At 40.8% G+C, this 26,639-nt stretch overlaps 4 protein-coding genes across 4 annotated transcripts; 3 read left to right on the top strand and 1 right to left on the bottom strand.

Moving 5' to 3' along the window:
• The first annotated feature begins 14,106 nt into the window (after nt 1-14,106).
• Nucleotides 14,107-16,125, top strand: LOC139302648 (cytospin-B-like). The gene is made up of 8 exons (XM_070926351.1): nt 14,107-14,234; nt 14,323-14,410; nt 14,560-14,635; nt 14,730-14,766; nt 15,029-15,125; nt 15,268-15,384; nt 15,864-15,923; nt 16,036-16,125. Exons 1-8 carry the CDS (start codon nt 14,107-14,109, stop codon nt 16,123-16,125), a joined length of 693 nt encoding a protein of 230 aa, XP_070782452.1.
• A 924-nt stretch (nt 16,126-17,049) lies between these two features.
• Nucleotides 17,050-19,289, bottom strand: grcc10 (gene rich cluster, C10 gene). The gene is made up of 4 exons (XM_070926188.1): nt 19,253-19,289; nt 18,672-18,725; nt 18,159-18,335; nt 17,050-17,493 (listed from the first exon to the last, which is right to left on the bottom strand). The coding sequence occupies exons 2-4, from the start codon at nt 18,721-18,723 to the stop codon at nt 17,354-17,356; spliced, it is 369 nt and encodes a 122-aa protein (XP_070782289.1). The 5' UTR covers nt 18,724-18,725; nt 19,253-19,289; the 3' UTR covers nt 17,050-17,353.
• A 94-nt stretch (nt 19,290-19,383) lies between these two features.
• Nucleotides 19,384-20,804, top strand: saysd1 (SAYSVFN motif domain containing 1). The gene is made up of 2 exons (XM_070926027.1): nt 19,384-19,793; nt 20,345-20,804. The coding sequence occupies exons 1-2, from the start codon at nt 19,590-19,592 to the stop codon at nt 20,666-20,668; spliced, it is 528 nt and encodes a 175-aa protein (XP_070782128.1). The 5' UTR covers nt 19,384-19,589; the 3' UTR covers nt 20,669-20,804.
• Nucleotides 20,805-21,766: 962 nt separating this feature from the next.
• On the top strand, nt 21,767-26,174 carry bpnt1 (bisphosphate nucleotidase 1). Its single transcript, XM_070926405.1, has 9 exons — nt 21,767-21,813; nt 22,351-22,472; nt 22,574-22,678; nt 22,806-22,913; nt 23,063-23,111; nt 24,175-24,266; nt 24,340-24,537; nt 25,040-25,145; nt 25,339-26,174. Exons 2-9 carry the CDS (start codon nt 22,353-22,355, stop codon nt 25,494-25,496), a joined length of 936 nt encoding a protein of 311 aa, XP_070782506.1. The 5' UTR covers nt 21,767-21,813; nt 22,351-22,352; the 3' UTR covers nt 25,497-26,174.
• Nucleotides 26,175-26,639: the final 465 nt, after the last annotated feature.

The following is a 26,639-nucleotide window of genomic DNA, read 5'->3' as shown; positions in this document are numbered from 1 at the left end:
ATCACTGCTCCGACCGAAAAGGGAGGGAGTCGTTTCCTGGTCTTGTCGGGACCCTGCTGACGTCACCGAGATCAGACACGTTTCTCAGACCATGTGCAGGTGTTTTAAATGGCATACAATCCATAAGAAAGTTACACAAAACTAAACAACAGGATGCAGAGAGGCTCGCCAAAAGTGATGGTTCCACTTCAGGTAAACACCACACCAGATCCAAGCAAATTACATCACAAAACATGAACACATTTCCTGTCTCTCAAAGTCCTGAGACTACCTCTTACCCAAACTGGGACCGCAAATTCCACCAACCAGCAGAACACTTGAAGTCCGACCGCCCTCACATTCCCCTCACGTCCTCCCTCCTTCACCAGTCTCTTCTCTGTCCTACAGCACAGCAGAGCTTCTAAGGTTGAGAGACAATCTGAGAGAGGAATAAATACAGATTTGGAAAGGATCATATTGATTTTAGGCCTAATATACGACTTATTGGTATTCTGAAGGAGAAGAAGGGCTGCTCAAGAGAAATATGAGTGGTCCTTCACTAGATGAAAAAGACATATCAGCAATAGCAGAGAGAAAAGAAGGGCCGCTTAAATAAGGACACGAAACACAAAGCTAACACACAAAGATGTAAAACCTTGTGTGTGTGAGAGAGCTCGTGAACCTAGATGCCTTGAGAAGTGGAAAAAGAAAGTTTTCTACACTTCTTCTGTTCACTGCAGGTGAATGTCAGGGGAAGGTTTTCACCCCACAATCCTCTCTTGCCAACTTTTAAATGGTCGTGATGGATCTGTAATACGTGTTGTGGGAGTCATTACGTGTATAGATGCTGCAATTAAAGAATATGAGGACCAGGTGTGCCCTAAAGAACAAACATTGTTTTCTTGAGAAACAGTAATAGCATTTCAAGTTAATGTCCAAATGTTTTCCATTCTCCTCCAACCGAAAGAGCTGGTGGTTTTCTGTTATTCAACTACAGACAGTTGTGTATGACAAGTGGACTGAAACTGGTCCTCTTTAGGGTGGTTGATTACAGTATATATTGTCAGATGTTCCATTGTTATTTTGTCAACCCCTAATGGGCACCAAGCTACATTTTAAAGTGTTGAAATAAGCTGCCTTCTTTGAAGCTACTCACAAAACCTGTCTCAAATAAAACAAATGAAAATAAAAATGATAAAACAAAATACAGCATATTGCCACCTCAGTTTGCTAAAACATTGTGGACACAAATATCTAGATTAGCTAGAATTATAGGGGAGCCATAGATGCAACAAAGTGAGAAATGTGATTTAAATATAAAGAGCTCTCCAGATGAGAAGTGATCCCACACTTTGAGCTTTTACCCTCAGGGAGAAACTATAGACACGTAAAAGCCATCAAAAATGTGTACAGTGTAAGTCACTCTTGCCGAATGCAATTAGGATACTGAAAGCAGCCTCCTTATGATTTGAGAAACACTTTCGTTTTAAGAGCATAATCTAAAAAATGAAAATGCGAAGATATTTCACTCTATAGTGGATATACTACTTCTCCGGTAGTTATTTCACCTAATAGCCATCATAAATAATGAGACTATAGGGACAACACAAGAGCTGATACTGTGCTGAAATTATTATGATAGTTTGCATATAACTATAAAAAGATCCCTTATTTAAAGCGTTTCATTTTATTGAGGACATTTCCAACAGCAGAGAGACACAATATAATCTTCGTGCTCTAGAGATTCCTTTGCATTTAGTCCTAACAAATAATCCTAATTAAATAAATACTTTTTTTTTTTTTACACAGCACACAGTCTGTAGTGGATTCTCAAATGGACAGTTTTTGAAATATGTCATAGCAGCATCGATATGTTACCAAGTAAACAGCCCCACCTAGTGGTGTGACACTCATCTGAAGTGCTTTAGGAAATAACAGGGATTCACACATTTGTCCTACAATTAAAATATATAATAATAATAATATATATAATAATATATACAACAATTATAAAACAAAATGTTTGCTGATGTGCTAGATTAAAAACCATAGAAACAATGGAAATGACAAATCATCATCATGCTCATTTTTAAAGCTTAAGCTCTTGCACTAAAAGTCATAAACAGCATCACGGCTCCAGCTACTCAGCCTGCTTGCTTTATATTCCTTAAAATGATCCAGTCCACACAGTCATTAATATTCTGCCTCAACCTTGAGAAAGTGATGAGTAAGGTATGATCAAGAGCAAGTTCTGCGGATGGCTGATAAAGAAAAAAGAAAAGAAAAAAACTCAGAACAATTCTTTAGGTTATGCACGTCAAACAAGCAGAGATGTTCCCGTATCCACGTTCACTTCATCTGGAGCCTTTGTGCTGACAAAGCCTGTAAAAGCACAGTAGGACCCTACACACGATTAACTCGCAGATAATCTCTGATGTGTGCTTGTGCTGAAACTCCACTGTCAGCCCATTTCTAAACCTTAAAAAGACATTTTCAGAATGCAATTAACACATGTATGACCGTTTGAGCACAGCAGATGCTGTCAAACCTGAGCTCCTACAGTTTTTATCTGAGGATGGTGACGATACTGCAACACTCCAGACACAAGCTAAAAATGAGTGTTGGGCTTAAATGTGTAAAATGTACCTGAGATATTAATGAGCAGAACAAAAAAAGTGAAGCGTCTGTGTAAAAATAGCCCAACCTGACCTCAAAATGTTTGTTCATTGGTGAATTATACACCAACAAGTCATGGGAATCATGAGAATACTTTTGTGTCGGCCTGTGTGGTATTTATGACCAAGTGAACGTAAATTCACAAAATCAAAATTTCAGATCGCTCTTTTGTGATTTCATCTTGGCCTTTGGCTTCAAAAGCATCACAGTGATAGTGATAGTATTTGAGGTTTGTGCTGATGCGAGTCAGCATTTGATCATCTACGATGCCTGAAAAATGCCAAGAGAGAAGCAGCGGACCCCTGCAGTGCTTTTTCCCTTGGATGGTTCTCAGTGTTCTGACCTCTGCTGAGAGAAGGAGTCGTGCAGAGTTTAACTAATTAACGACTATCTCCTTTATGCTCGATGCCCAAATTATCCGCACATCACAACAGCCAACACCTCCACCTCACTATGTGTCTTCACCTGCCTGGTCTTTTTAAGGGTCTTGGTATAGGCACAAGCCTTTCCCATCATGCATTAGGCAGATGGTAGGGAAACACAGTGTTAACAAATGGGTTTATCCAAAGGCCAGTTGAGTTGCGCTGTGGTTTAAAGCTGCACTAATCAATATTTCTATATTGACAATGGAAGAAATGACTGTGTGTATGTGAAAGGTGTCGCCCATAGTGACAAACCCGCTGAGAATTATCACCCAACTCTCTGAGCATTTTAGCATGGCAGAGCTCGATGATTAGGACCTCTAACTTTACTGTTTTGGTTCCGACTCACTGCTCTTCTCAGCGTAGTTTCCAGCCTCAATAGGCAGCGGTTTACAGTGAAAAAAGCTCTGACAGACCCACCGTACACTTCCTGCACAGCACCAAATGGCAGACAAAGCTAAACGGCTAAAGAGCCAGATATTTCCCTCAGGAGTTGGCGGAGACAAAAACTAAAGGGAGCTAAAAGGAGAGTGAATATTGGACTTACTTTCATCAGATGGACACAACCAGGACTCCAAAGGGATGCTGGTGTTTCTCAGTTCATGCTTGATGTGAAAATAGGCAACTGTCTGCTAACATGTTCGCCATATCAACTTTATAAGGTGATAATGTCAGTGTTATGTTTGCTGCTTGTTGTGCTGCCCCCAGAGTGGCCAAAATCAATGCAGGTTTAAGTTTCAGTTCTGTGAGGCGGCATTATTCTATGTTTTTCTTATTGTCGACAAGTCCCATGAAAAGACCAAATCCAACTATGTGTTTCTTAATACTTTCTGACTTCCCCATCTTGTCTGTGGCTTTCAGTCCCAGGCCCAGTGGTTCCTACTGAAGAAGTACATCTTTAAGAAAAAACAAAAAAAGGTCATAAATATATAGTTTCAGTTTTTTAAAGGCTGTATTATTTGCTAAAACAGCTGGGCACTGTTGTTTTCAGCAAAAATCACTCAAAAAGGATTTGATAGTGCATTTATTGGGAACTATTTTCAGCTGCGGATTAACACACATTTGGTTTGCCAGTGACTTTATGGTACCAGGATGGTGTGTGTAGGATTAAAATGAAACTTCAGTAAGGTAAATAGCTTATCTTATCACATCTTATATATGTTCTGATATCATTGAAGGTCATACAATAGTTTTATGTTTAATTTTGATTATTTGTGGACTATGGCGAAGTTATGTTTGTATTTAGTATTTCCTTGTGTGCTAGAATACAGGTACTTTTTATTGTTTACAATAACAGGTGACAGTGCTGTAAGGCGGTCTAGTGCACATGTGTGCGTAAGTATAAGTCTGCAATTTGGAAACAAGCCTCTTGTAATACAGAATAGAACATCAAGTTGGTAAAGGACCACTCTGAGATGTAACGTCTCGTTCGGATAGATTCACCTACCCTGATGTTGTGATCTAAATCTTCAGCATTTCCCCTGCCTCCGAGGCTGATGAGTACACTGGTTTAATTGATAAGACAGCTGGATTTAATAACACGAGTTGAAACTTAGATATGCCCAGAAGTCTAAGTGGTCTTAGAATTTAAAATATGGTAAAACGTTCACTGTGTCACAGAGCCTGTGCTTATGGTAATGAAGGAATATGTCACCCAGTGCAACCCAGTGACTCATTAATGTGTTTTTAAATCATTTTTCGACAAAATGGAGGTCTACGGCAAATAGCAATAAGATATTTCAGGCTTTGGCTACAGAGTTTGGTCTTGTTATGGGATTTGTTGACAATAACAAAAATATATAATATCACCAGACGTATCTCTTATGGTGTTTGAAACTGGTCTGATCCTACTTGTGAAATCTCATCGCTTGAGAAGAACAAAGAAGCTGCCACCACTAACACTGTCATTCCTTCAGATCCCTGTTAGCATGAAGCCATTATACAAGTAAAAAAAAATTTAAAAAAAGAAGAAGAAGAAGCTGCCTATTAGCCTGAATGACATATCCTCATTATGTTTCACTCAATCACCCCCTCCCACCTCTTACCTGAGTCCTTCTCAAAGAAAAGACAGCAGTGAGTCTGTAGTAGCCATGGTAACACCTGTGACAGATGAAAAGATGGATGACAGATATAGTACAATACAGCTGAGTCACTCCAGACACACACATACATTGACTGAATGGAGGGGAGCAGAACAATGGGAACGTGTGGGCATTTACAGACAAAAGAAACTTGAGGGAGAAGCTGTAAGTCCCCTCCATTCACAATGGGAAAAATCCCCCTCCCTCCTCCTCCTGCCCCTACATACACACACACATCTCCACCCTAGCTCTACCTCCAAACATATGTCCTCTAATTCTCACCTCACCCACACATCATGCATCATTCAGTGCTATTGAATGATGGGTGCAGAAAAAAAAAACCAAACATCCAGTGAGTGACTCATTCATGCTCTGCAGAACTTCTGGCACTTTCTGACATTTACACTTTCACCCTGACCAGGTGCGATGCGCCGGGTCCAGCCGGTCAAGCCTCCGTCAGACCTCATGTAGGTGCACCTGAGGTGTGACAGTCAATAACAATAACAGGCTTCGCTGCAGGCTCGGTCCATGCACTAACACGACGCCGTGCGTCCCTGCTTCCTACCTTTTTCAGGGCTGACATCTTCCTCCTCGGAGCAGGTCACCTCTTCTTCGATAGTAAACGGGCGATAGATAAGTGAAAGGCGATCATGTCCCCTGGTATCCGTGAAAACGTTCATTGCGTTGTTCGTTAGAAACATCTGCAGCAAAGCGGCCGTAGTTTCCCATGATGACGGCGGCTTGTGAGTGTTTTCTCGTCCAACGCAAGTCCCGATGCAGCGGCAGCCTCCATCCTCTGGAGATGAATTATAATGCACTGATGTTGTTGTGGTCACTGACAGCACAGCTCCTCTTCTGAAGGCAGCCAATATCAGACGCCATTTTCACTAAGTCCGCACCTACAGTCGTCGACTTGCACTGATACAATCTAACAGCAATAACGTAACAACTTTTCAACACACTGACACACAAACTTCAACAGAAAAAAAGCTGTTAAAAAGTAAAAACATTCCTCTTCATGTATGCTGATTTACTTTCGATATTGATGACGTATAATTCAAAGTGAAAACACAAATAGAGGACAGTTACGTGTGGTTGTTAGTGACTAACAACCAATAAACGTGGCTTTTACAATAAAAAAACAAAACAACAAGCTTTATCCAGTTTGGATAAGCCAATTGATAAACAGAGCTACATATCTGAGCTAATGTTGAAAAACAGACACAAGCGGCAACAGTAATACAGTAACATGATCTTCATATCCTGTCAGTTTGTTTCATTTTCCCTTCTTGTTATTCAATATTGGTGATAATAACTTTTCATAAACAAAGTGCTTTACAGTAAAACAAGGAATAAAAAAGTAAACAAAATCCACGACATAAAAGATGAAATAAGATTAAAATGACAGTTTTAATTAAAAGTTATGAGATTCAAAAGTTGTTTCGAGAAGGGATTTAACGGTGGATACTGACTTTGCTCTCCAGCCTGGCCATTAAAATAACTGAACATGTATCTGTGAGGATCTTACTGAACTTAATAACTTTTAAGTATTTAAAAGATGTGAATGAATGAAAACCACGGCTGTCCTGGGCAAGACTCTTTACTCCAGCAGAGCTTCATGACTGCTGTGTCTCTGGTCGGCTCCTGCCGGGTTTGACATCAGCAGTGTGTACTGGCAAAGCACAAGCTCAGCATATATTTCCTCAAAAAGACTCCTCATAATTGACATGCAGGAGGAAAGTTATACCTTAGCTGCACCTTTACAGCCAGCCTCCTCCTACGGAGCCTGATGTACTGTACCTTTCTTTTTGTCTTGTACTTGCACACACTTCCTGGAGGAGTGAGACATCAGCCCTGAAGTCAGAGCCTCCTTCCTTTTGCTCTCCTCAATATCAATAATTACAAACACATTTTTTTGTGAATATTGTTTTTTTTTTTTTGAAGGTGTCTACTTGTGAAACCGTTTACAAACTGGGGGGGAAATTTGCAGAAAAGGCAACTAGTTTTGTTTTGAAGTGCCTTAAGCTTTGGAGACGAAGTTTATGGAAATGAAAGTGAGTGGGATTAGTGTGAAGAAACATGGTGAGATTGATTTCTAATGCTGTAAGAAACTTATTTTGCAGTGTGGTGTAGAGGTCGCTGAGGAATCATGTGGGTGCAGTGCATAAAACAGCCAGAAGCTGAAAACATCTCTTAACCTTTTGCTCACTCTGCAGAGATAAACAGATTTCACACAGTGCAATTCAGTTTGCACTTCTTATGTTAGCAAACAAGGACAACATAACCTTGGCAACAATAAAACACACTCATACCACAGAGGGAAAATTAGTCAAACATCTGAGACACTGCACCATGTAGTAGACGTGATAGTACACATGTTTTGCATAAATGGGAGAAAACACTGTTAGTGTTGATGAAGCTTACAAAACTCACACAAAGTTAGAATTTTTGGAAGTTCTTATCTACTGTATGCATTATAAAAACTCCCTGCAGAGCCATAGAGGAGTGTCAAAGAGTTAACAAAAATGCTCAAGCTCACACCTTTTTGAAGGCCCACAATGCATACTTCAACTAATTAACTTCATTCAGCCGTCAAACAAGTTACTTCACTAAATGTTGTGCATTAAACCAACTTTTTGATATCAATTTGGACAAGAATTAAGGAACATTTTCTACAAAAGTCCTCTTAGTTTTATTAAAAACATAAAATTTAGATTATTGGCTCTTGTATTTCATAGAAATAATAAAACAGACAGACTTAAGAATGAATCCAAATATTATTGCCTCTTTCATTATTCCTGTCAGTACTGAGTTTGGTCACCGGAGGGCGCCAGGGAGTCTTCTTCACTGTGCTCTGTCCATGGTGCTGAAACAGTGGAGCCTCTTCCTGTTGAAACTCACATACAGTGTTAGATCTAGTCGTTTTCATGGCACCAATTTAATGTGTTTGTTGCTGTTGGTCAGAATGTGACATAGCTTATCTGAATATCTTTATATTATTTGCAATGCTTCCTTGGAAACATACAGTACTACTAACATTCCTGCTATTATAGTTTCCCCCACATGGTGTTCCTTCATCCTCTTTAGCTTTGTCTTCTTCCTGACATTTGTTCATCCAACACAACTGTGTTGTACTATAATAATCTGACCTTTCTACGCGATGTGTCTAATGAACCAAAAGACAAACAAAAGGAAAATATGACTTTGATATGATATAAATGATAGAAATATAAATATGAAATTTTACTTTCTGTTTTGTTTTCTTCACAGCAGTGCCTCTTAAAGTTTCTTACTTATTTTAATACATTTAATGCAGGGTCTGAGACCATTTGCACCGCTGAAAGGTGGGCCCCTGTAAGTGAGTGCCCTGTACTTAGAGGCCCATTGCCTGACTTCTGTCCTGTCAGTCTCACCTGTAATGTGGGTAAACTCATTTTGAATTGTGACTTCAAAAGTACCCAACTCTTTGCGCTATTGATGACACAAATGAACGCCGAAGCCAGGCTCCTGTGTCTCCCATCTGTGATTTTAAGTTTGGTATAATTGCAGGTGGATTTGGATTTCCATTTAAGGTATTAATATAAAATCGTATGATTACATTTTCCTCACACTTAAGTAATATTAGAAAACAGAGAGGAGATTTGTTAGTCTTAGTGATGCTCCTCAGCCTGTGATACCTGTGAGGACTAACTAATAATAACAGTACAGTTAGTAGAGGACAGCACACTCAGTTTGGGCTATGACCGACGCTACGTGACGTAATGCAGACCGCGCGCAGCTGTTACCTGCGCGCCACCACACCTGCATTTAAAGATAATTAGCCTCCAGCCTTCCTCGCGCAGCGTTCCATTCAATAGACTGCGATTTAGTCTTCTGCGTCGTTACTTCGTGTGAAAACATATCCAAACATTGCTTTAAATAATGTCATTAAAACCACTCATGTCGTCGACCCAACGTGCAGCTGCTACGCAATCAGTTTGTTTCTGCCTCCTTCTCTGTTTTTTGTCGCATTGGATTTAAAGGCGAAGCAGTGTTGGATATTGATTTGGACCCAAGTTATAGATGGTGGCTGCCTCTCTACAGCGGTGTAGTGAATATGGGATATCTGGAAAACACGATTGTCAGTGACTCGAACGGTGTCCTCCGCTGAATTTGGGGAGACGGGACGCAGAAAACCCCGACAGAGAGGTCGAGACAACCGGAGAAGAAACCCGCCGGAGAGCCGGGGACCAAACTGGAAGGCGTCCAGCTGGCAGGCTGAGCAGGTAGGATGAATGGAGCTGGAGGGTAACGGTGTGTGCAGGGTCGTTGGTTGGATGCGACGTAGACTTTGTCACAGCAAAATACTTTGACAAAATAAAGTCACCTGCCCCGATACGGATTGCTCATTTTGGAAAAACGTGACTCCAAACTTCATTCACCAACCGGGCAGTTTAATGTTGCGTGGCTCCTTTGGAAACGGGAATATGTAGCACCGCATATTTTCAAGACAGTTTAGAAATTAAAAGGCATACAATTCACTGAGCAACATCTCGCTTTAATACTAGGTCTGGTTTTAGAGTTGGTTCTTCTGGTAGCCTAATCATACTCACTTAAAGGATCTGCAGAGGCCAGTAGTCAGCAGTGTGACTGTCGTAAAATGAAATTATTTTAAAATTCAGTGCTTCAAGAGGAATTCATGTGCATTCCGAATTTCCCTAGGGATACTACCAAATGTCTTACTGAGGCTGGTTATAACGTTTACTGTGTATGTCTTTTCTCAGTAACCATGGCGACCTTAAATCACTAGATTATTCAATGGAGTTTGGTTAATTCTTCATAGAGAATCGGCCATGTGTTAGACATGCTATAAATCCACAGCACTGCAGAGGAGCATGTGTATACGTTGTTCGAAAGGATGTTATCATTTCAGCACATCTGCTTTGTTGCACAACACATGTATGGTACTTGATGTCAAATGCATGTAGCCTTATAGCTGTATGACTGTCAGCTCTTAATCCTTGAGGCCTTAAACAAATCAGACAGCTATTGTGAGCTGGTCAACCTGCAGGTGACATACTTGACACAGTGACTTTTGTATTGTCCAAAATCCAGTAAGGAAGTTCTATAAGAAACACTAATCTTTATAAAAAAAAAAAACATTGTCATGTTAGGAAAATCTTTGGGCTCCAAGCTTAGAATATTCTGCCTTAAACATTTCCTGAGCTGAAGTCTCCTTTCTTGACATGTTGCACTGTGCAGTGAGTCATACTTATTAAAAGATTTATATTTATTCCCTCCTGTTCAGACAGCAGTGGGCCTCACATTACAGAGGACGCACTGAAGGACACTGGGGTAGCCCATCCAGACACCCACCCCTGCTGGATCATGGGTAACCATACTGGCAAAGACGGCCACGGCACTACAGGTACATGTGGACAAAGACAAATAACACAAACAATATTTTCTCTTCTCAAAGTACAGTACCACTGTTTTTAAGTTGCTGCACTGCACATGCCCAGTTTTCTCACACATGCTTGAATTGACACCTTTGTTCTGGTCATTAAACTGTAAGACTGGCTATTTTTAGACTATTGTCTTCTGAAGTTTTTATTCACTTGTGATGCAGAGGAGTAACGGGAGCCTTCACACCGAGGGAGGCATCAGCTTTGTGCTTGTTACTCTTCTGCATTACAAAAGAATAAAGATGCACAGAATGAGAACTTCAGAAGACTATTGTGTGAACCAGTTTATTTCCAGTTGGTATTGCAGATTTAGCTGGCTTTAACACATCAGGTAAACAAGAATGAGTGCAGTTATTTTCAATTATATCCCCCTATCTTAGAAAATGTAAAGAGCATTCATCGTATCCTTTTGTTTACTCAAAGCACACTGATATAATGCAAAAGCAGTACATGCTCTGAACTGAAGTATGCCACTAAACTAAAACTAAAATTCTTTTTACATGGTTTTTGTGTAAATATATGCCTGCATAAGACTAAATCAATAGAGTGGGGCTGCTGTAGAGATGAGCATCATATTTATTTCCACTGATTGACACTCTGTAGATGTACCAGGTTTGACTAAGTGAAATTCTGATGTCAGCTCTTGTATGATCACAGAAACATTTCTTGGCACTCAGGAAGTGATGAATCCAAACTTTGCAGTGAAATACAAACTGCATCCCAGAGGATTCAGCAGCGTCAGATCTTTCAGCCTCTCTCATGCCTTCAGTATCCTTCAGCTCGAAGCCAGCTGTCATTTGCTCGGCTAATGTGTGAAATTGCCCCGTGCCGCCTTTACACGTCTTGTTTTATGACTGAAGACATTCAGCCAGCCGCTCGCTCAGTTTAATCCTCACTTACTGCTGTTTAAAATTCTGCTCCTTGTTTCCCCCTCTTGGCTGTCAGCATGCAGGAAGTAGTCTCAGGCTAGAGGATGAGAATAACTCCCCTGCTGTAGCTGAGCAGACTACATCATGCTGCTGCCAGCGAAATGATGAGTCTGCAGAATCCTGCAGTACAACACAAGGACAAGGAGGGGAAGCAGGAAAAGATCTGAGTGGAAGCAGGTGGAGGTCCCTGCAGCCTGCTGAAATCTACATGAGTTAATAACCAATGCACACCCCAAACGGCATACAATAGCATAGCATAGCTCTGACATTGTTTCTCAGTGACAGGCGACACTTCAGACAATGTTTCACGATACAGAAACTAAACTGCTAAAAAATCAATGAAATCACTCAAAATGTTTTTCAGAGGCGCATGGTTTATGCAGGATGCCGGCAGCGTGGATGACGGATGTAATCGCAGTGAGAGCAGCTGTTATATGGCAGATCAGGGTAAAATTGCCTCTCTTCCTGGATCCTGCCACATGGGGGAACAGTGTGTTTGGCTGCCAAGACACTGGCAGGAGAGGCTTTTTGCTGCATCAGTCAGCCCAGGACAGTAAATAAGGGAGCGGACACTGGGTGCTTACATCTGCATCGAGGAAAAGAGGGGGGCTATGCATTCATCTTATGTTAGATGATTTATAGGCTCAGGACAGTGAGAACTTTTGGTCTTTCTTTTGCTCCCAGTGTCTCTTACAAGGTATTTCCCCTCTTAGGTTCTCCTTTAGATTTCTTCCAGACGCCTCCTACCACGCCCTCAGAGGCAGATCTGGCTGCCATGGCCTTATCCTCTACAGCTTCCTCTAGTAAGGCACAGACGCCATCACCAGCTGGCAACACCACCCCCTCCACCACCTCTCCAATCGCCGACTGGACACAGAAGCTGTCTGCTCCCTCAGAGTGGGCTGTGATAAGTGTAGACAGCATCAACTGCTCGGAGACAAACGTGAGCAATGCAGCAGCGAGCCACGGGCAGGCAGAGCTCAGCCCGGGCAGCCCGGCGTCCTTACCTTCTGAGCAGAGCTGGCAGGAGCGGGATAGTGGACTGGAGCCGCAGGCTGCAGCCGAGAGAGCAGGAGAGGAGATGACTCTGGTTTTACTCAGTCTCATGGAGCACTACAGGGCCTCCCTAGGCCTGACCCCCAACACTGACGTTACCACAGGAGCAGTAGGTATGTCCTTGTTTTGTTTTCTTAAAGACACAAAACTATTATTGGCTGTTATTGACCTCTGTTGAGGATCAGAAGAAACTGCAACATTTGTCTCCAGTAAATGTAAATGAAAGGAATCACTGTTACGCTAACAAGTATGTGTAAAGTCTTTGGGTTTACTTAGGTTCATCTGATAGTATTGCACTACTGAATTAACACAGCATATGGATAACGTAGATGGACAAGGGAGGAGGAAACTTCCAACACCATGCTTCCTTTGGTAATCCAGGCTTTCTGTTTAATTCATGGTCTTCAAGCCCAAATCAAGATAAGCCTTTTTCGTGATTTAACTGGAAAGTAAAGTCTGACTGTTCTCACAACAGACATATTGAATTTTCAAAGACATGTCACAAGTAATACTAATAATGGCCCCATCCCATTCAGTTACACCAGTGCCAGGGCCCTGATGTATAGCATACTGGCTCACTGGGATGACAAAGTGGAACAGAGCCACCATTAATGTTATGTTATGAGTCCTGTTCTTTTAAACATGTAATGCACTATATGTTGCTCTGGAGTTACTAATGATTGACTCTCCTGACTGCAGTTGTCAGACTTTTAAATCTGTTTTCACTCAACCTTGTGTGCTTTTTTTGGTTCGACTTGTCTGTCAGAGCTGCTCAGGCACTTGATAACAGAGAAGGATGAGCTGGTTGAGGAGGTGGACTCACTGAGGGAGACACTCAGGGTGAGTTGGAACTGCAGGTCCCATCAACACCATAGAAATTACCTGAACCTCGCAAACATGTATTTGCTGTGCAGTAGAGACTTGATTTGACAACTTTGAAGACAAAGACACTTGAACATTTTTAATTTAATTTACTGTTCCTTTTCCATTTGGTCCTTTTTGTCCTCCATGACAGACAGAGCGGTTGGAGTGGCATCAGTTCCAGTGTGACCTGCAGGTCGCGGTGTCTGTGGCCGACCGGCTGCGGGTGGAGTCGGAGCAGGCTCTGGGTTTGCTCCAGGAGAGCCACAGGACTGTGGAGGAGCAGTTGGCTCAGTCCCTCTGCAGACAGCAGGAGAAGGACAGAGAGCTGGAGGGTCTGAGAGCCAAGCACCAGGACGTCTGTTGCAAACTAACTGAACTCACCCTGCAGCAGCAGCAGGAGAGGGCCGAGCTGTACGCGCTGAGGAACGCATGCGACAAAGACATAACAGACTGTGATAAACAGGCAGAGAGCCAAGACTCTGAGGAGGGGCAGGGGGAGGAAATACAGGAAGTCGTGGAGGAAAACCCCAGGGACGTTAAGGCAGACACTGACGCTAAAAATGTTGAAAAGCAAAAAGAGTTGAATGAAACTAATCAAGAGGTGGATGCTGAAGTTGAGGGTCATGATCCTGAGGAGGCGAATGGATCAGGGAGCATGCAGCTGACAGGGAAAGGTGTGGCGGAGGGATACCTTCGCAGTTTGGCTGCCCTGGAGAAGAAGAAAGAAGGGGGACGTGGCCAGAGAGATCCAAGGAGGATCGTGATGCTGTCTGAAAGATCTTGGTGAGTCTACATAAACTCTTAACAACACAGTCACCCCTATTAATAGAAGACTGTATTATAAAATGTGCAAATAAAAATGTCTTTTTAGGAGTCTCTCTCGTCTCCCACTCCCAACTGACTCCTCCAGTGAAAATGGGACCGCAAAAAACACAAGCACAACATTGCCGCTATGCAAGGTATAAATAACACTTGTTGAATTGATGTTCTTTAAACTATGATGATTATGATTTATATGGATGAAGATCTGAATCATTAGGGAGGTGGGAAACACTTTTTATTGGCGTTTGTAGAATCAGTCCATGGTGTCATCTCTAAACTTTTCCAGAAAGAAGAGCCGCCAAAACAGAGAAGGATGGACCGGATTTTACAGCGGCAGGACAGCTGGTCCAGCTTTTATACAGGTGAGCTCAAACCTACAGTACTTAACCTCCTTCATGTTCTTTTAGACAGCTTAGTGTACAGTTGCATGACTGTGGCTGCATTTTTGTCTCTCAGGAAAACAGGATGAGGTCCAAAGCTCAGATTCCATCAAGTAAGTAACTATTTGACACTTTTCTTGATATCTTGACACGGAAATTTGTGTGTAAAAGAGACGGAGAGGCCGATAAATGTTTAGTGTGAGTCAGACAGAGTATCATTTTCAAATCTAGAAACAATCTTTTGCACACTTGAATCTGCAGAAAAAGCTCCTCTGGCAGTTCCCAATGTCAGCTAAAAAATTTCAAATTGCTTTAATCTGACTATATTATACTTTTAAATTAAAAAAAAAAAAAGTTGTTTTCTTGCCTTCACAGACCTCAGGATGGTTTCAGTGCTCTGCTGAGGCGTCATGGTGGCTCCAGAAGAAACTCCCTGCTGCGCTGGTGCCAGAGTCGTACCCAAGGTTATAAGGTTAGAGAGGAGAATGTCACCATTATTGAAATACTTTGAAATTCATCACAGCCTGTAAAATTAAGAGGAATTCAGGTTGGGCAACAAAAATACCTTTTTACCAGTTATATATCTCGTCTTCATCGAGTATGTTTTGTGGCAGAATATTGAGATCACAAACTTCAGCAGCAGCTGGGAGGACGGCTTGGCGTTCTGTGCTGTTTATCACACATATTTACCGACTCACATCCCGTACGACACCCTCAACCCAACAGACAAGGTAAATCTGCTGCTGTTCACCCTCAAAACAAATGATTCTGATTCTCATTATTTCGATACAAGCACAAGTCTCAAAAGCCTTTACAGAGACAGAAAAGAAGAGGAAGATCAGCTATCCAGTCACAAATATTGATCATCTTTTAAGTCATAAAACAGGTTAACAATCCACAGAAAAAGTCCACGGATTCAAGAATCCATCTCTTCAAGATTCTTGCACTCAAGATGTGTTGGATTATAAACTATAAACTGACTGTGAAAGATCCAAAACAGCACATTGTTGTTCACTCTATTAACAAAGTTTTGGTCCTCAGACGGAATTTGACCTGATGAAGGTCTGAGGACCAAAACATGTTAATAGAGTGAGTACGAGTGATCGGATTTTTTTGGTTCTTTTACAAGAACCTATGTCTGAAAGGTATGTCTGTAAAAATGTGTACTTAATGATTATAAAAGCTGCTTCTGACTCGAATGTTTTAACAGAAGAAAAATCTGGACCTTGCTTTTAAGACAGGAGACAGTGTGGGAATCACAGCCAGACTGGTGAGACGTTTTACACCGTACACAGCTTTTTAAAACATTAGGAAAGTGACTTAAGACCAGTTGTTAACCACTGGCTCTATGATCTTATCTTTACATGTTAATGGTTTTACAGACGGTGGAGGAGATGCTGAAGGCAGACGGGCCGGACTGGCAGAAGGTCCTGGGTTATGTCGAAAGCATTTTCCGTCACTTCGAGATGTGAAGTCCTTTTCTCTCGTCTTGCTCTTCTGCTTGGTATTTTTCAGCCGTTGTGACTGGAGCTGAAGGACTGAACCACTGTTCACCACCAGAGGTCGCTCTACTCATAATGAACTCGCTATTTAGGCAATATTAGACTTTGACATGATTTTAAGTATCAATACAATGTCCTCCACACAGAAGCTGTTTGCTGACACTGAGATGGAAGAAACTAAACATATTCTTATTTTTCTACATACCAACTATTCCTGATCCAAATAGCTGCTGGGTGTTAATACACAAGACACAAAAAGAATAAGTACTGGACACAAGTCCAGAATATAAACACCTACTCAACTATTACTTCCACAGTTGTTACTGGGTGCACTGGTTTTGCACTGTTTGAAAACTAATGAGCACTTTATGATTGAACTTGTGTTGTATTTTTAAGTGGATGATTTCAAAGTCTGGGGCACTTCCAGTTTTATTTATCTTGACTAATAGTTCTTTTTATCATGAACCTCTCCTGCCATGATAGTGTTATCATGTCTGCATGCACCCAAACCTAAAACCCACAAAGCAAAGGAAGGGGGCAGACATGAACCCAGATTTTATATGTTGGAATAGTGATGTTTTAACCTTGAACACTGCAGTGTCTAAGGAAAGTTGCCTTTGAGGAAATGTATATATGTAAATGTGTGTAAGCGCGTAAGTATTTTTAAAAACATGGCAAACATATGAAGATGTTGTTGCCAAAGCCTTATTACAATAATAAAGTTATGTATATGGAAGTTATTGTCCCCCCCCACACACATTTTCTCCATTAATATCAAACAGATTCACAGAAAACATTGTAATATATAACAAAAGAGTTACATTTGATACATCTCTGCATATAAAATGGTATATTTTAAAATGATTAAAAAAAAAAGATGGCATTAAGGAAATGTTTAATGTTCAATGACAAACAAATGGTCAAAGTGTAACGTTACAAATAAATACTGAAACATTTAAAAAGCAATAATTTAAGACGTCTTTGCAAGGATACTTTATATGAAACCATAATGTAGATGAGGTATGAATTTCATCTTTGTTGGAACGTGTTAGTGTTTTCAGTTTGAAACTATAATTTTTCCATTATTTCTCAAGAAAAGTAAATGATAGACAAGATCCTGGAATTACAGTAAATTCACGTTCATCTGAAGCATTAGATGGAAGTAACCTTGCAGTTGACCAATGAATGTACATAATTCCTATGAAGCTGGAATGGCACCTCCTATAGGTGGTGTTGACAGTGGTGGCAGGAGGAGAGACTTCAGTTTAACTGACATGGCTGCAATTTCGGGGTCCTGGGTTTCATACATCTTCACCAATCTGGCAAATTTTAGGACACCTGAAAGTGAAGCAGAGGCAAGATCAACGTGATGAAACGTGTCATCTACTCTGAAGAACATGCGGTCTACGTGAGTGAGTATGGCGATTCTGACTAAATACAGTACCTAAATATATATCTATATATATTCATGTAATGTGACAGTATTATGGGGTTGACTTTTGTCACTTTCAGATAATCATACATAACAGAGAAATTAAATGATTAATAATGTGTTTACTTCACTCAGCATGAACAGAATTATCATTTAACTGTACTGCAAAATGTAAGACTACAAAAACACTTAACATATATCATATTACAATAACCAAATCCCAGATGATATTAAGTTTCAAATAATGACATTAAAGTTATATCAACATGTTCAACAGCTCTAGTGAATACCATGATGAATTCTGGTTCAATTGTGTGGGCGCAATGTTCCCCTTTACAGGACGGTGCTTTGCCTCTGAATTTATGAATGATCTTGTTTGGTGCCAGAGTTTACTGGTCCTGAGCAACCAGAGTACATCTGTATGATTCTCACCAGTAAAATCCAGGAAGCCGTCAACTACATGCATGTGTATTTGTGCTAAAAGTTCCTTTCTGCAGGACACATCAGCACCTAGTCAAGAACTTTTTGTATCCCTAAAGTAAATCCATAGAAAATGCAGCCTTATGCTCACCCTCTCCTTCATTGTTGAAGCCATAGGCTTTGATGACCTCTTGTTGAATCAGGGTGGCCACAGGGAGCACAAGCTGCAGCATCTTGCCCATGTCGTTGCAGGCACTTTCTCGAGCCTCCTCCATCCTTGCAGCGTTTTCTGGTACCGAGAAGGCCTGGATCACCTCGCTCAGTACCACTGTGAAAAAACAAACAGAACATCAGTAGCTGCTCTGCTTCTACAGCATGTTGTATATATATATATATATATATATATATATATAACTGCAAGGTGAGCAAACTGTTATGTCGCACATAAATACAGGATCTTGGAAATTCACTCAATGTGTTTTTCAAGCTTGAGGAAATGGAAAAGTTATCCGTGTGCATAGATAACTCAGGTCAGATCATGCAGTGAGATATGCTGAGTGTGTTTGTCCAATATTTATAAGGCAATAATGATGTGGGGCAACAGATGAAAGACCAGAAAAACTAGAAAATGTAAATTTTATAGAATATAACCAGTTCTTCTCACCTCTGGTCTGCTCAACAGTGAGGGTGGGCTGCTGTGCTGGAGCTGAGGCCATGTCTGGAGAGCAATGAGAGAACAACCTGTACATTCTTCTATATTTCGTACATTAATCGAGAATATAATCAGCAGATTAATCGACAATGAAAATGATTGTTAGCAGCCCTACTTAGATGTTGTATATAACGTTACGAGATGTTACAAATCAAGAGCTGCATCTTGATATAATACATTTTGACCATATACCAATACATGTCTAACGTTAGATCTATACACAACTCTGTAAGTTAAACTTAAATACAAAAAATAGTTACACCTACATCCAGCTGCTGTAAGATTATGCTCTCTGTCGTTTAAGTCTCTTCCACAATGACACGCCAACATGAAAAACCCTTGAGCTGGACGTTGGTTTAATAACTGAGCCCATCGACCGTTTACTTTCTCTCTATCGATGGCTTAGAAGTTAACCTAAGCTAACGTTAGCTAGCTTATGAGGAGGTTACCAACAGCGACAACAAATAAAACACATATATTCACGAAAGGATTTACCACTGAACATTAAAGTGTATATATGTTTGGAAACTCACCACCAATGAAAACAACCTAGCTTGTAGAAGACCTGTGAACGTTTGCCAAAAAACGTCACATTTTACGACAGTTGAAAGCTTTTTGCGACATGACTTCCGTCTTTCAGATAGACGCGGATGTAAAAGGTAAACAGAGGTAGTTACGTGGTGAGAGCTCTAAAAATGTAGTTAAAGTGGAAGTTAAAGTGAATGACAGTCAATATATTTGTATTGGACGTTGTATGGAGCTTTATTGAAGCAAAGCTGATATCAAGAAGTTTTGAATAAGTTGTACAAGCAGCTGTTTTGCCACGTAACCCTAATAACGTCAGCGTAAAGGGGCTGGTTGGGTGTATCGATGGAGCAGAAGCTCGCTGAGTTCAGAGCCAGACGACAGGCTGAAAATGCTATTAAAAAGGCTGAGAGTGCTGGTCCGCAGTGCAAAGCACAGACAGAAGCGGACATGGCTGCTGAGACTGATGCAACACCAACAGCTGACAGTCGACAGACAGAGGAGAAGACAGAAACAAGCAGAGGTTCAACCCAGAGCTCTGAGAGGAAGGTGAGACATCACTCAGTTTATTCTGTTTAAGCTATGAATCAGGTCAGAGGTTCATGAACTTTCTGATTAAATATGTCTTATCACATATTAGAGTGTTCACTGCAGTTGACTGAGACAAATCTAATCTGACGTGAATTGGATTTTATTTTATTTATGGATCTGATATCTTCAAATAGCTTGTTTTGTCTGACCAACACTCCAAAACCCAAATGTATTATACAGTAATATAACACATATAAAAGCAGGAAACCTTCACATTTGAGAAGCTATGAATGTTTGGCATTTTTGCTTGATAAATGACTAAAGTTAATCGATTATTGATTTGATTACCTTAAGTCGTCAGTTAATCAGTTCAGCAACTAATTGTTTCAGCTCTACATGTAACATAAGACTAAACAATACAATCTTTAAATGTCAATTCATATCGGTGCTGATTGGGTATAACCCAGCAGAGAGAGGACAATTTTGTGCCCAGATCCACTGTAAGCAGTATACATGTGGTGTTGAAACGCCTTGAATTTATCAAACCTCCTGTTGTGTCTTCTCTGCAGGACCGTAGTGACTGGCTGCTGGACAGCGCTCTGGGAAGATGGCTGACTTCGAGACAACTTGTCTTCTCAAACCTTACTTTACTTAAAGTGCTGCTGTGGCTGGTGCTGCTTGGTCTGTTTGTTGAACTGGAGTTTGGCCTGCCTTTCTTCGTCATCTCCCTCTTCTACTGGCTCTATGAAGGACTCCGTAGTCCAGCTGCCCGCGAGCCTGGAGAACTGAGCGCGTATTCTGTCTTCAATCCAAACTGTCAGCCTCTGCTGGGCTCTCTCACCGCGGAGCAGCTGGAGGGAGAGATGGGTTACAGACCTCTGGCTAACAGATGAATTGCTATCAAATAATCAGATATTTTTTCTGTTCAAAAATGCTACTCTTTTTCAGGAATATGCAGGGACTTACAGTAGTAATTTCATTTTATTATTTATCTCTATAACACATTAAATTGATATTGGTCTACTTACAGTTTTAATCTTGTTTCTGTTTCTTCTTTGAGGCTGTTTCATGGTGTCACAGATACTGGCCAGCACTTAAGGTTGTCAAAGAGGGATATGCCATACCAAATAATCATCACCATCACCTTGTGCACAATATAATGGGTGACATTTTCCTAATATTGTCTTTCATTTTGAACCTGTATCTCCATTTCCTGTACTGACAAGTGTGGGTTTGATAGAAAATGTAGGAATGCTGTTTAGGAGCGAAATAAGGAGAAACAAAGGGGCAAGCTGCTTTTAATTTATATGAGAAAAAAATGTTGTTTACTTTAATAAATACCTTTCCAGGTTTATAAAAGAATTCTGAAGTGTCACACAGTATTGCATCTTGTCTCTAGGCCTTGATATCACAAATGATTTGTTATTGTTATAACGAAATCTGTCATGAAAATAAGTTATGTTGGATTCGAGAAATGTTAATGTAAAACTCACAAAGGGACTTTCTTAATAAAAGTAATGACATTTGAGCGCAAGAAGAGAGCTTATCAGTCAAAAGGTCAAGCAAGTATCTCTGTGTAAGGATTTGTGGATCTCTGTCATTTTCCCTCACTTGAAACACAGCGAACAATTGGACCCTTCAGATGACTTTTAGCACAGAGAACATGTTTTATAGACAGAGCGAGATGCTTCACTCCCATCTACTTCCGCATTTGCGTGTAGGAGATTTGATCGTTTCTGTGTTCAGCTAGGACCAAAAACACTGACATACCTTCGGGGGGTTTTTTAAGATCACTACCATATTTAAGCCGACGCTAGCGTCCTGTTTATGTGTGTTGAACGTATTGTTATTTACGTTTGCATATATTACTGAATGCCATGACAAGCTATCTTGCTAGCTGCGACAGCTCACTATTTGTCTCCTGGGAGGCCAGGTAACTATCTTGACAATTATTTTGGTCAAAAGCACTTCCACAGTTCCTATATCTCCCACGAACCCGTGGAAACTGTTTGGTGGCTACCTGTCTGTGTTCGCAGAAGTAAGTACTCACTCCACATCACCAACTATCCAGTAGTGGGACATTTACTTGATATTCTTGCGTGCTCCGATTTAGCTAGCTAACAGTAGCACGGTAGCTAATTAGCAGGACCTGCAGACTGGTTTACTGCTCATTCTGACTGTTTACAGGCTCTTTTAGTTACCTAGCTAACCCAACTGCTCTAAAAAAAAAAAGCCATATGAATCGCAAAATAAAAAGAAGTAGAGGGTGAAAGTAGAGAATATTAACTAATGATAGTTTGAGAAGAGATCAGCTGAATCCAGTCATTGCCACATGCTATGAATGTTCCACTTTCTTTTAAGTATCCACAGAAGAGGAGATGTAAGTAAGACAAAGGAAAGGATTTTTTTTGTTTTCAGACAAACTGCAAGAGGGTCTGCTGATAATTTTCTTTTGATGTCCCCACCTCAACTTCATCCTTAGCTCTAGAGGCTGTAGATTTAGGTGACACTGTTGGTCATGATTCTGAATGTGTCCACTAACAAAGATGTGCTGTCTGTCTGCTCTGTCTGTCAGAGATGTCTGGAAGTCCTGCTGTGGTCATGCGGCTGGTGGCCTCTGCCTACACTGTGGCTGAGAAGGCCGGGGCCATTGTGAGAAAGGTCCTTCACAGTGGTGAACTTGGCATTGTGGAAAAGGTGGGACCAATTTATTGTTGGTATTTTATAAAAAAAAAAAAAAAGAAGAGAATAGACTGAGATGAATAGTTTGAACCTTTCCTCCATGTACCCCTGCACAGACCGGAGCTAATGATCTACAGACACTGGCAGACAGACTGGCACAGCAGAGCATTTGTGCGTCACTGTCCAGACGTTTCCCCAAAATCACCATCATTGGAGAGGAGGTGAGTACATTAGAGACTGTGTTTAGTGTGTTGGTATAATGAAGTTCATGTACTGGATTATACCAGTATTAGGCTGTATGGAAGGAGGGAGAAAGACTGATGATCAGGTGTATCGCTCGTTTATCAGGAGCTTCCAGTGGAGGAGATAAAGGAAGATTTAATCGAGAATGGCCACTCAGAGGAAATCCTTCAGAAGACATGTCCAGCAGAATATAGTGGGCTGAAAGAGGAGGAGGTAACCGTCAATAGAATCAGAAATGCAATGAATCATATCACAACAATTGTTCGAAAGAGTTGCAGTACAGTTGTATCAATACATAAATGTTGTGGTGTGAAACAATCAAACACTGTTTACTCTTCTGAGTGTTTCTTTCTGAATCTCAGCTAGTTGTGTGGGTTGATCCCCTGGATGGCACAAAGGAATATACAGAAGGTAGGCTCATCAAATGTGCTTCTTTAAAAAAAAATTGTGTGTGTGTGTGTGTGTGTTTGCGTGTGCGTGTGTGCGCGTGCGTGCGTGTTAGATATGCACTACAAATGCTTTTGAGACATCATTGTGAGCTCTCCAGTTCTTGGTCAAGAAACCCTGAACAGACATATTTCTCACTAAACTGACTGCACTCGCTTGTACTGAAGGCATTAAAGAACACATTCTGGCTTTGCAGCATGTACCAACACTGCACCCTGAACCTTGCTCATTATTCTTTTATTTTGAAACCGGTAGTGACTAATTGTGTAATACCAGCATTACATTCTTTGTAGTCGGATTGGTCCATCTCGAAATATCACCCATCAGCACAGCAATTGTGGTTAAACCTTTTACTTGAACAATGTTTGTTCCTGAAATACAATTTTACAGGCAGCCGCTGAACAAGCAGAAACAAGTATTTTCTGTGGTCATTGTAGAATGTGATAAATGATGTGATTTTATTCATCATTTCATTATATTAGCAGGTTTTGCTACATTTTGCTAAGTTATTTTGCTACCAGGCAGTGAACATTAACCACCATTGCTATAACTTAAGTTTTGTTTTAATTTCATTTAGTTCTTTGTTCTTCGTCGGCTGTAAAATGCTTTCTGTGCACCACTTTGTTGGGTTGCTTTCTGTCTCTTGGCTTTCAGAGCTTCACTGTCACTTTTACCTTTTTCTTTCCCTTCCTTGTGTATCCCTGCTTCTGCTCTCTCTCTCTCTGCTGACCCCAGCGTCGAGGTGTCTCCGTCACCAAACTGAGGCCCAGATACCACACAAAGTGTCGGACACCTCTCAGCCTCACAGCACAGCTCTCTGTATGGGAAGGCAACAGCAGGAAACTGATAGAAAGATTAACTTTGGCAGTGAATAATATTAGTTATTCTGCACCAACATGGAAGCGATCTTTCATTTAAAAACATTCTCAATAACCTTTTCTTTCTGCCCAGCATGAGTTTTAAGTGCAGTAAAACTGGCGGCTTTAAGTGGCCTTACAGCTAACAGCCTGCTATGTTCTGATTGTAGGGCTCCTGGATAATGTGACGGTGCTTATTGGTATTGCATACGCAGGCAGAGCTATTGCCGGCGTCATCAACCAGCCTTTCTACAACTACCAGGTACAGACCAGACTGAGTGACTTTGTGTCCTGAAAGCTGTCACTGTTGTTAATTCAAACTTTTTCCTGGTCAGCTCGGAGCAGGAGCAGATTTAGGGAGAACCATGTGGGGAATGCCGGGATTGGGTGCCTTTGGATTTCAGCTGCAGGAACTTCCAGGTGATAAACGCATCGTCACAACAACACGTTCCCATAGCAACAAGCTGGTAACGGACTGTGTGGACGCAATGGAGCCTCATGAGGTTATAAGAGTGGGTGGCGCTGGAAACAAGGTGAGATGGATTTAGAGTTAACAACGCACTGAGGTTGTTAAAATGTAAACTGGGATTTTATTTCTCCTGTTCAGTCTATGTGTAGGAACAACTTGTACATAAAGCACCAAGCACAGCCGTGGTTTCTCCATCAGAGTGATAAACATTAGTTAGACAAACAGAAAGCATGTAAGCCATCTAAACTGATTTGTTTTGTTTTTTTGGACATCTTAAATGTTTAAAAACATTATCCAGCATGTTAATGGAACACTTATTGGCTCCTCCCTGACCAAGAACCCACACTGAAGTGACCTTTGTTCTATGGCTGCGAATGTTAAATGCCCAGCTCGAGAACTGAGTGTTATCATTGACCGCAAACTGAATGGGGAGTCAGCAAAAGTGGGCTGGAAACCAGCCAGGAGTGCATGACAAGCAATACAGACGTTTTATCTTTAACACTACCAGTACATCAGTAATAGCCTGTTGATGTGTAAAGAGTGTTTATCGAATCATCTCTCTGCAGATAATTCAGCTTATTGAAGGAAAGGCGTCTGCTTACGTCTTCGCCAGTCCAGGGTGCAAGAAGTGGGACACCTGCGCTCCTGAAGCCATTCTGCATGCCGTTGGAGGTAAAAACCATCAATTCTGTAGCAGCAGAGGATGTTAAAATGCAAACTTGTCTCCCTGTGAGTTTTTAAACCAAATAGGAGTATAAAATTTTAAAACTGTAACTTAATAGTTTACAACATGCATAGTTTTCCAGTCTTTGAATCAGTGTCTAAAATGTATTTTTTTTACTAATTTATTCCTTTTCTTGTGCAGGTAAACTGACTGACATGCATGGCAATGCATACTGCTACAATGCTAATGTAAAGCACATGAACTCTGCTGGTGTTCTTGCTACACTACGCAATCACGAGTACTACGTCAGCAGAGTACCACAGTCAGTGCTGCAAGCCCTCAAGTCTTCTTCACACTAATGTCCCTCTATAGTTCTATGGTTCAACACTTCCAAAAATCCACACATCTATTTTGTACTTTTTACTTTACTTACTTTTTAGTTCAAATGTCACATTGGACATAGTGAACTGCTGTGGTTTCTGTGTCATTCAGCATCACGTAATCCTTAATTAACCAGAACAAACAGAGAGCAGGTTCAACAGCACTCCATTTATTTCACTCATTTGAAACAAACTCATACACATCTCAAAACATCTTAACATACTGTTTCCAACTTGAAGACCAATAGGTTTACAAGGCAAAAGGCAAGATTTAAATAAAAACACATCAGGTAAATGTTCATTAGTGAGTTGGAAATGATTACTAACTGATTTACTTTCTTCAATAACCACTAAGTTTGAACAATGTAATATAACTAGCATGATGCCAACAACAAACAAAATGCCATTGTCTCGTCTTTGACCTCTTTACAATGTCATGCGATGACTGGAAGTGCAACAATGTTCAGGTCGACATCTACTGCTGTGAAGAACTACTTGAGAACTACTTCTCAAGCTGCGACAACTTTAAGAAAACAAATATACTGATAACTAATTTTATTGTCAGTGTTCTTCAAATTTCTTTTATATACATTCTTCTCTCCGTCCGTCCTACTTTTCTACACATCTACTGTACTTACCAGACTAAAGGACACTACCTCAAAGTGCTTACTGATGTTTGGTTCCCACATTTTCCACAGACACAGAATTTACATCCGAACTGAAAATGAAACTTTTATACTATTGCATTACTCACTGGAAATTCTGCTCTTTAACACCACAAACGCTCCTTCAGTGATGTGAGGGATAAAAAAAGTTTCAGAGTTTGGTGTTGGTGGTGAAAAAGAGGCTGGAAACACTAATGTAGAGCATATATGGCAAGATTTGAGCAATATTGATTGCACTTGTATCATCAAAATCTCAGGATCTTACTGATACCTCCATGGAGAGAAAGACATTCTTGAGTCGAAGGGAAAGTCAGAGCAATGTCTAACAGGCATTTTGGGAAATATGCTTAGTCGCTTTCTTGTCATGTCATAAAGACTGGAAACAGGAAATGGATAACCTGGCTCTGTCCAAAGATAACGAAACACCAGAATACCACCTACCAGAACTTCTAAAGCT

Source organism: Enoplosus armatus, chromosome 19 (assembly GCF_043641665.1).
Source record: "Enoplosus armatus isolate fEnoArm2 chromosome 19, fEnoArm2.hap1, whole genome shotgun sequence".
Taxonomy (NCBI): Eukaryota; Metazoa; Chordata; class Actinopteri; order Centrarchiformes; family Enoplosidae; genus Enoplosus; species Enoplosus armatus.
This window is presented reverse-complemented; position numbering and strand designations above follow the sequence as displayed.